Genomic DNA, 10,658 nt, shown 5'->3' with positions numbered 1-10,658 from the left:
TTATTAAGACTAAATTTACTGATTAAAACTGAAATTTTAACTTCTCAAAAATAATTTTTGCTTATACTTCTAGTGCGTTTATACAGAGTGATTACTAGTTATCCACTTATCCAATTACATTTGATCAAAACTAATTATTATACATTAATACTATTAATTGGAACATAACATAATAATTCAGTTAGGGGTTTAGCATAACAGCCTATAGTCTAGAGATTCTCACACAATGTCATGAGTTAGTATTTAGTCAACGCTGAAATACCAATGCCAAGTTATGAATAGATGAAGGAAAATCTTGTACTACAATTCTGGTATAAACTCTCAAAAGCCTCCCAATAGTACTCCTAATGTAATATGAGAAAACAATAGCTCAAAACAGATTAATATTTTGCTTCTAATTGAACTATGAATCGGACATAATCAAGCTGAGTTACATTTGCCTGTTGCAGTAAATCTGGAAATGCCTAGGAATTACTTATACAAGATGACATCCGATATTAGAAAACTTAAAGCATCGTGCATCAAATATAATTACAAAATCTGGTAGATAAAAGCGCAAATTTCCTGCACTCTTCCAAAATCAGAAAATCAGGAGCACCTGAATCAGATGTAAAAGTTTGACGTTATACGATATACTGGCTCAATGGATAGAGTTTGAATGCCAGTCTGAACTCTCTGAATTCTATAGAGCACCTAAAGAAGCTCGAGCATTTCATTACTTGACAAGTTTCCTCAAGACTGCCTCAGCTCGCTGCTCAAATTTGGGAAGGACCCAATCATGCTGAACGATGTCAAGGCCGTCTTTCTCAGCACCCAAGCTCTATGATTCCACAAAAGCAAAAGCCGTCATTATAATAACGATCATAACAATCAATACAGTAGTCAGGGATTTAAGGGGTAGACAAATTAGTAACTGAATAATAACATGTTCTAGGTTAAAGATGACTCGGACATAGCCTCAAGGATTCAAGGGTATCCAGGTATCATGCACATGAAACAAAAGCCATATGGTATTCAGGTATTGGAGTTTAAATGAGTTTTAGTGTATAACAACTTTGGAGGGAAGAAAGATAGGAGAGAAGAAAAAAAATACTCTCTTGTAGGAATAAAACAAAGGAAACGACAAATGAAGATGGTACTCGTATCTTTTTTGCTTTTTCCTACCAAAAGTTACGAAATTGGAAACATTTGAACTTATAACCAATAATAGGGGGCATAAAATGGATTACTCTACCCTATTATCTCACTCTCCCCTAATCAAACCTGATTTTTATTCAAACAAGCAAAACAGAATACTTTGCTCACACAGTCACACCTCCCTTCTCATAAAATCCCCTTACTAATCATACAATAAGATAACCAACCCTCTAATGTAGTTCATGAATGTTGAGGTCTTTCAGCAAAAGGCGGACAAAAAACCTGTGTAGTACACCTATTGGGCCAACTTAAGAGAAGGAGCTACCCAACCACCACAGAGCCAATAATTTCTTGTTCTCAAGAATTTGCCATACATAGACCCTTACTATCTTCATCAGAAAAGGCATACCTTTGATGGGTCAAAGCCAAATCCACCCATTTGCATCATGCGTTGCGTATCATCCATAGCTAAATATAAATATAAAAAATGTATAAATATTAGTAGATACAAATTATTAAAAGGGCAAAAGTCTCGTTTATACAAATAGGTTGCTTTAAATATTTAATGATCCAATCAAGCTGAACAAAATTGTGACAGTAATAAAAATTTACCATTTTCCTCTCCTAGAATCAAGCTGAAAAAACCACGTAGTCCAAACAAGTTGAGGAAATACCTGAAAGAAAAGAAAATTTAAAATCAATTAACATGGGAAATGAACAACTCAAAAATCAAACATGAAAGCATGCACATTCTCCTAAAAATCCAGCTTCCACAAGAAAAAATCAGCTAGTATATTCCAAATGAACAAATTACCATGATCGGCTGCTGACATAGCTCACATCAACAGTGCTCAAGTCTATACCATTCTGGAGCATTGACCTGAACCTCTGGGTCAGAGGGAATGGGATTTTGGCTGAAAAATCAGCAAAAAGGTGTTAATAGTAAAAAAAAAAAAAAAAAAAAAAAAAAAAAAACTAAATTAAATTAAATAAATAAAAACTCTTATGATGAAATTACAGATGAAATGGACCATAGATATGTTATTCAAAAAAAAAAAAAAAATCTATTTCAGAGTGCATAAAGTGACACTTCCAAGTCAAGGAAAACCTTCAGAATTTCATGTAATCTCTAGAACTAGGGTCAAAAATTGAGAGAAAAGATAACAACAGATGAAAGTTAGAACTCATCATGAGATGAAAGAGCTAAGAAATTAAACATGCACAGGAAACAACAAGAAAGACACCAGGTAACTTTAAACATCAAACACAGAGAAGAGAGATTTCTTTAGAATAAACAGAAGAAAAAGAGCAGACCTGCCACAAATCCAGAGAAGAAAAAGTTCACGAAAGCAAAAGTGAGAGTCTGGAAATAGAAATAGAAGGATTAATATAATAAGTACACAAAAGTAAAGAATCAATTCAATGAGCAAACTAAAGAAACTCCTTTACTTGAGGAATGATCATAGATAAATTTTTCTTCATCATATCCATGGCCATGTTTGGGTCAGAGAACATTTGGGCTTGAGCTTGTGGAGCTTGACCTTTGGGTACATGTAGAAGTCCATTCTCCTGCATTTTTGAAGTGAACTCAGTCAACTTCCTATTTGGCAAATAGTTATGCATAATAGACATGTCAGCTTCATTGTATGGGGTTTCCCTTGAAAAGAGGAGGAAGCGGAACATAAAGTGGAAAACAAATGGGAGAAATCAAAAGGAAAAAAACACACATTCGAAATTTTGCTAAATCAAACTGCTAAAATGCACTCTAGAATAGACAAAAACCATTGGAACTAAACACAATCAGAGTTCTGAAGAACATAAACAGGGCATGGAAAGGGGTGCCTAGCTCAATATATCAATGAAGATGACGTACCTAAATGGCTGCAATATATACCTCCAATAAACCCAAAGAACAAGGATATTGAGGAAATTAAAATTTAAGGAAAGGAAATATGTGAGCAGTCCCCCAGTCTCTTAATAGACTAAATTCATTGTTGGAGACACTGCAATCTATAGTGTTGAAAAGCAACCACTGAACTATAAACAAAGAAAATAAGATATTATTAAAGTTTTCAGCATAAAAGATAAACAACCTATGCCGCACCCTCTTCTTGGACACCCTTTAACCAGAATCCTCATATTGTGCGTGGTGTATAAAACTGAAATTTTGGCACATTTCTCAACCTCACATCTCATTTTGTCAAAAACTGACAAACCATTACCTCACAAATCAAAGAAAATTAGTAGATTGAAGTAGCCACTATGGAGCAGTCCCTTAAAGGACTGAATATATTGCCACTTAGCCAGAGACACTGCAATCTATGCTATTGAAAACAATGGCAGAACTAGAAACAAAGAAAACAATCTTTCATGAAAGCTTACATCATCAAAGATATACAGCCTCTCCCACCCCTTCTCATTGGAAAACCTTCAGCCAGATCCTAAGATCATGTGTACTTGTGTTGCGTATAAAAATGATGATTCAGTTTTTCCAAAAAATGGACAAACCCTTATCAAGCATATCAAAGCAAATGTGTAGATATATAATATTTAAGGAAAGGAACTACTATGTGCCCTTAAAAGACTGAATTCATTGCGAGAGACACTGTAACTTATAATATTGAAAGGCAAAAGCAGAACTAGAAACAAAGAAAATAAGCTTTCATGAAAGCTTGCATCATCGAAGATAACCAACTTTCCTGCCCCACCAAACCTACTCTCTCTCTCTCTCTCTCTCTCTCTCTCTCTCTCTCTCGTGACACTCTTTAGATGGAATCGTTATATTAGATCAAACAAAGTTAACTTAATACTTTGGATAAAAGGATATAGAGAGACGGGACAGAAGGGGAAAGGAAAGAGAGGGGAACTTTAGATAGAATCGTTATATTAAATCATACAAAGTTAACTTAATACTTTGGAAAAAAGGATATGGAAAGAAAGGGAGAGTAGGGGAAAGGAGAGAGAGGGGAAAAACTTCGTTTATTTGGTAAGGGCTTAGGGAAAGAAGAAAGAAAGGGAGGGGAACAAGTTCTCTTATTTGGACAAAAAGGGTTACTAATTAGGGAAGGAAAGAAAGGGAGGGAAAGGGAGGGAAACAAGTTCCCTTGTTTGAGTAAGGGGTTAAGGGAAGGAAGAGGATGAAGAGGGAGAGCCCAAGAGGTCCTTCTTCCTTGATAAACAACATCCTTCAAAATTTGGGAGATTGCATTATGTTTGGATAAGAATATTTGAAGGGAAAGGGAGGGAAGAGAAAATGAAGGATATAATTTCCCTTATTTGGATAAGACATAGGGCGAGTAAAAGGAAAGGAATGGGAGGGACCCATTTTCCCTTCCCTTTTGATAAACCAAATTCCTACATTGTTGGAGAGATTTTGGAAAGAAAATGGAAGTACAATCTCTCCCTCCTCTCCATTTCCTTTTACTGTTATCCAAACATAGTGTTGAAGAGAAAGTAGAGCTCCATTTTATCCATCGTTCTTTTTCCCTCCCCTTCCTCCTTTTTGCCTCCTCTTCCTCCCCTTCAATCATGTTTCCAAGCAAAGTATAGGTACTCCCTCTATTTCGTAATAATCGCAATAGTAGATGTGGCACATAGTTTTAGGAAAAATATAGGGTGTGGGCCAAGAGGAGTTTAATAATATAAAGTATAGTTGGTAGGGATATATTTAATCGTTAATAGGAGAGAGAATCAATAAAAAAGTAGTGTAAGTAGGGTAAACAGGAGAGAAAAATAATAAAATAATAGTTGGTCCTTACCAAATAAGAAAGTGTTGCAATTATGATGAAACAGATGTAAAAGAAAAGTGTTGCAATTATTATGAAACGGAGAGAATACTTGAAAGATAATGATGCAGCCCATGCAGATAGCTAGCAAGAATATATAGACCATTCAAATTTAGTATGAGATCATTGATGAGAAAAATAAACAAGGAGCCACAATTTGCATACAAAGATGTTGATTTTTCAACACATTCCTAAACCTCACATCTCATTCTAAAATGGACAAAACCCTTGTCACACATATCAAAGCATATGTGAGAAATTCTCAAAGTGCAACCTCTTAGTTCACTACATTGTACTTCCTCCGTTTCAAATTAGTTGACACATATTCCTTTAAGGGAAGTTTCTTTATAATTGACATGTTTCTAATTTAGGCAACTTTTATGCGGAAAAATGTTTGTTTTACTCTCATATCACTTCTTTTCTCTTTCCCTCCTCCATAACGAACCCACTTCACTTCTCTCTCCTCCCTTACCCACTATACTCTATCTCCTCTCTCATAGTAGGACCACCCCATTTTCTCTCTCCTCCCTAGCTGCCAGCTTCCTCTCCCCTTTCCACCCTGTCATTCCCAACACCTGTATGAGTACTCAAAACTATTTTCTCATATATCACGAAGGAAACGCATTTGAAGTTTTCCTAAATGACCAGTCACCACACTTCAGTTCCCACTCCATCATCCCACTAAGTAATGACATAAAACCTAATAAAATCCCTAAAATCAAGAATATGCTTCAGATGTTGATACCAGATATATATATACTTGGAAACCTCAAGTGCAAATGAAATCCCGAATATGGCTGAATCCATCCTCTTAGTCTTAAATGCTCCTTAAGTTTGTCCAACTATCCCGTCCACATGGCTATAATCCTTTAAAGTTTCAACAGAATTCATTTTCTTTATTTTCTATTTACATAATTCATCGCCATTACTGTGCAAGTGTGCATCGGATTCCTAAATGCGTTTATATGGTGACTAAATCCTCAATTCACCTATGGCGAGTATTAATAGAACAAGAACTTCAAGGGATGAATTAAGCTTCAACACTCTTCACTTAAAGGTCATTAAGAAAAACAATCAACCAAGATTCACAAGTAAAAAAAAAAAAAAAAAAAAAAAAAAAAACAGCCCTAGAAGGCCAAAATCATAATAGCTCGTATCTCTACTATTGCTAATGCAGCATAATCCTTCTCTCAAATTTAAAATCAATCGCCTTAAGATCTCATATTTTGTTCAACTAATCAACAACAAGCTTAAACTACTGCACATAGCAAGCTACCTATCAAAGTGAGCCACACCCACAACACCATAGTTTAACAAGTGAAAATCAAGCTATCAAAAATGCCGAAACCCCCAGAAAAAAAAGGGGGCGAAATAACAAATTCACCGGTTTACAGCTGAAAGGTAAACAAGTTTCCTCCAAATTCCAATTCAAAAGCTAAATTTTACAAAAATCAAGAGAGAGAAAGAGAGACCTCATTGCTGTAATAGGTACGACGTGCACGAAACGATTTAAGAGGGATAAAATCAGCAGATGACCTCAAATTCCTTGCCCTAATTATCACTTGCCTGCAAATTCAACTCCGAATCAAATTACAACCCAGAAAAATTAACCCAATAAAACGCAATTAAATTCATCCCCAAAATCAAATTAGTAACAAAATCGTAATAGATAGAAAGAGAATTACCCTTCTTTGACGATCTTGCCATCAGGGATTTGGAAGGTGCGCATAAGCTTAGAGACGAAGTAACGAAGAACACCAATGAGAACCATCACAACTGATAAGGGTATTAAAACCCAGTCTCTAATTGCTGTGTCCAATACTAGATCTTCCGCCATGATTCTGCTTTCTCTCTCCTCTTTTCTGCAAAATTTGTAGTTTTCTCAGGAAGAAGAAGACTGAGATGTTGTTCTGGGGTTTTTTAGATTGATTTCAGCAATTAGAAGACTTCTTGATCGAGTGATAGATTTTTGATACGGAGTCGTTTACCCAAGTGAGATTTGAGAGGCCTGTTTTTTTCTTCAACCAAACCGGACCCAATAATTGATTGTTAACTTATATCGAGTATTCGGGTCGGGTTAAACTATCATAAACGGCATGTTTGATGATCATCACTAGTATAAATAGCATAATGAAAATATATATGATTTGGGTAAAACCATGTGGACCAATCAGGACGTGACACGTGTCACTACAAACTTGCCCAAAGCGGGCCAATCAGGATAAGACACGTGGCACGCTGATATTAATATTGAAGGAAAATGACAGCCCTTAAGGGCCCAATTCCCGAAGCATCGTAAAACGGCGCAGCCCACCAAATCTAGGTCTAAGTGACCTACGTAAGGGCACTATTCTCAATGCCCTATAAATAGGGACATTTATCCCATTTTGGGGACACGTTCATTTATTATATCATAAACTATTCTCTTACAACAGAGAAACCTGATCTCGGGATCCGAGAAGATTCACTTTACTTTCCGCATTTCACTCAACTTCGACTCTTACTAACTTGATTGTCGAAGGCAGAACTCTGTACAACCAGAGCTTCCGTTTGCTTTTAGGTACAGGCAAAGAGGATCCAGTCTTCGTAACGTAACTCTCCCGCAGGACACATAAAAACCCTCGAAACATTTGGCGCCGTCTGTGGGGAGAGTACCTCTAAGATGGCTTCTCAAGAACCTGTACCGCCTTCTAAGGACAAACGTCCAGATGCAGAGGTCCATTCGGACCATGATACTGAGTCGGATCTAGAGGTCGAAGTATATACGACCAAAGATGGTTCCCTCATCTCAAAGCGCATCCGCCAGAAAGAAAGAAAGGAAGGAAGGAGCGGAATGCCAACCAAGCCGATGCGAGCACGTCAGCCGGCCAGCCTCAGGCTGAAGGGCTGACTGCTCACATCACCCGTTCAGAGTTCTTGAAGTTTATGACAAACTTCAAGGGCCAACTTTAGAGTCAGATCATGCCCTTAGTGTCGTTCTTCGAAATGCAGAACTCTGGTACTCAACGGTTGAGAAATTTAGCCTCGCCCTGTTCATGGCAGTCAAGAAGTTGAAACCATACTTCTTAGCACATCCAATGGTAGTCTATACAGATCAACCACTCAAGCGGCCAATGACAACCTTAGAGTCATCTGGATGAATGCTCAAATGGGCTGTCGAAATGTAGGGCCTTGAAATCACTTTCGAACCAAGGAAGTCAGTGAAAGGTCAGGCGTCCGCCGACTTCATTGTTGAAATGACACGTTCGGTAGAGCCGAAAAATTTGGATCAGGTTTGGAAAGTGTATGTAGACGGGAGCTCTATTATGAACGGTTGTGGTGCAGGGATTATATGTCAGTCTCCTGAAGGGGACAAATATGAATATGCACTACGGTTCAAGTTTCAAGCTTCAAACAACGAGGCTGAGTATGAAGCCTTGTTAGCCGGCATCCGCATGTGTAAGGCGGCAGGGACAAAGAAAATTGGCTTGGACTCACAGGTGGTCGTTAGCCAATATAACGGTGACTATTATTTTCAAGCCACCCATCCGGCTATGATCAAATATTTGCAGGCGGTCAAGACAGAGGTTGGGACGCTTGATGAATTTCACCTAAGTCAAGTTCCCCAGTCAGAGAACAATCAGGCGGATGCTATGTCAAAACTGGCATCATCCGCCTCCTGTGATACACCTTGGTCTGCCTTTTGGGAAGTGATGGAAAAACGAAGTATCGAAGAAGATCCCATTAGCGTTCTAGACCAAAGTTCGACCTGGATGGACGGCATCCAGGCTTACCTGCTAGATGGCACTCTGCCGAATCATAACCAGAAATGGTTGCAATGAAAAAGCGTGCGGCCAATTTTGAAATTCGCAATGGAGAACTATTCAAGAAGGGTTTTCTATTGCCACTTTTGAAATGCATCACCCCAGAAAGGGGGCATGAGATTCTGGAGGATTTACACTCGGGCTATTGCGCCTCACACATAGGCAGTAGAGCTCTAGCAGGTAGGGCCAGGCGGCAGGGCTATTTTTGGCCGACTTTAGAGGCAGACGCCATGAAAATGGTGAAGAAGTATGACAAATGCCAAAAGTTTGGCAAGCTCGTACACTGTCCGGCAACTGATCTGACGGCAATTCATAGCCCAATACCATCCGCCAAATGGGGCATGGATATCTTGGGTCCGTATACACCTGCGTTAGGCCAGAGGCGGTATATTCTAGTGGTTGTTGACTACTTCACCAAATGGGTTGAGGCAGAGGCGGTCAGAGGCATAAAGACAAAGGATGTCATCTATTTCATCTGGAAGAACATCATCACCCGGTATGGGGTTCCTATGTCTATGGTCTTTGACAATGACCCTCAATTTGAGATGCCTACCCTCAAGAATTGCCTGGGAGACCAAGGGATCTTTCATTGTTTTGCATCAATCGGCCGACCCCAAGCAAACGGCCAGGTTGAAGCCTTCAACAAACTAATCTCAGACAGCATTAAGAAGAAAATAGAAAGAGCTGGCGGTCTGTGGGCTGAAGAGCTAATTCATGTGCTCTGGTCCATCAGAACAACAGCAAAAGGGGCAACCGGCGAAACCCCATTCTTCATGGTATATGGTGCTCAGGTCGTCTTACCCATCGAGTACTATGAGCCGACTTTTCGAGTTATGTTGTACGATGAAGAGGCTAACTGGGAAGCCATGCAACTAGCATTAGACTCCCTGCCAGAACGTCGGGGCAATGCCGCCCTACGCCATGAAATCTACCGTCTGATAATGACAAGAGCCTACAACAAAATAGTACACAAATGGCCCTTGAAAGTGGGAGACTTTGTGTTGCGCAAAATAGAGGCAACCGGTAGGGCCAATGAGCAAGGAAAATTGACACCCAATTGGGAAGGTCCCTATCGGATTCACGAAGAAGTCAGAGGCGGCACCTACCGCCTGGAAACACCAGACGGCAAGAAGCTAGCCAGAACTTGGAATGTAGACAACTGAAAAAGTATTACTTCTAAGACTTGTAAATTTTTGTAAACAAAAGGCTTAGTAATGAGAATTGCCTTTTGTTTTAACATGATTTTTATATTTTATATTCAACTGAACCGTCTATGCTATGTACAAACGGCCAACAAATTAGAAACGACTCCGAACGGGAGAAGTACCATCTGTGCTATGTACAAACGACCAACAAATTAGATACGACTCCGAACGGGAGAAGTATTGTCTGTGCTATGTACAGACGACAAATCTAATCCATCTGTCCACTCTGATAAAGTGAGACATTCGGCTACATCCATCCGGGTGACTTCGCTTACAGAGAGCATCTCCCATTTGGATGGCACATTGCTCTATAAACTAATTTCGCAAATGACTGCCATAAAATGGAACAGTAGATGAACGTTTGTAAATACCAACACCAGTCGACAAGGTAAAGTGAGTCGTCAGCCCTATGGGATATCAGGCGGCCTCTTACCATTAGTACGACAGAATTTACGATTAATTTGACTTAGTTGATTTCACAATTAATTGAACCAACTTAGCCAAGCATCCTTCTCGATGAGAAGACTCACTTCAAAAGAACCTATAAGCACAGACAAACGGGATCATACCGCCTGCCTTTTGTGGAAGAAGTGGCCTAAATCGTTTGTACCTATAGGCATCCTGATCAATTGATCTTACACTCCTAAAGACTAAGTTTAAACTTAGCAATAATTATTAATCGTACAATGTTAACTAAGACAACGATTGTTTGAATCTATCAGAAGCAC

At 38.8% G+C, this 10,658-nt stretch overlaps 1 protein-coding gene across 1 annotated transcript; it reads right to left on the bottom strand.

Annotated features, from left to right (window-relative positions):
• Window positions 1–254: 254 nt before the first annotated feature.
• Window positions 255–6,918, bottom strand: LOC110687444 (ER membrane protein complex subunit 3-like). Its single transcript, XM_021864094.1, has 8 exons — window positions 6,608–6,918; window positions 6,395–6,488; window positions 2,587–2,706; window positions 2,452–2,500; window positions 1,952–2,051; window positions 1,750–1,811; window positions 1,547–1,605; window positions 255–820 (listed from the first exon to the last, which is right to left on the bottom strand). The coding sequence occupies exons 1-8, from the start codon at window positions 6,757–6,759 to the stop codon at window positions 716–718; spliced, it is 741 nt and encodes a 246-aa protein (XP_021719786.1). The 5' UTR covers window positions 6,760–6,918; the 3' UTR covers window positions 255–715.
• Window positions 6,919–10,658: the final 3,740 nt, after the last annotated feature.

Source organism: Chenopodium quinoa, unplaced genomic scaffold, assembly GCF_001683475.1.
Source record: "Chenopodium quinoa cultivar QQ74 unplaced genomic scaffold, ASM168347v1, whole genome shotgun sequence".
Taxonomy (NCBI): Eukaryota; Viridiplantae; Streptophyta; class Magnoliopsida; order Caryophyllales; family Amaranthaceae; genus Chenopodium; species Chenopodium quinoa.
Note: the sequence above shows the minus strand (reverse complement) of the source record. Positions and strands in the feature narration are given on the sequence as shown.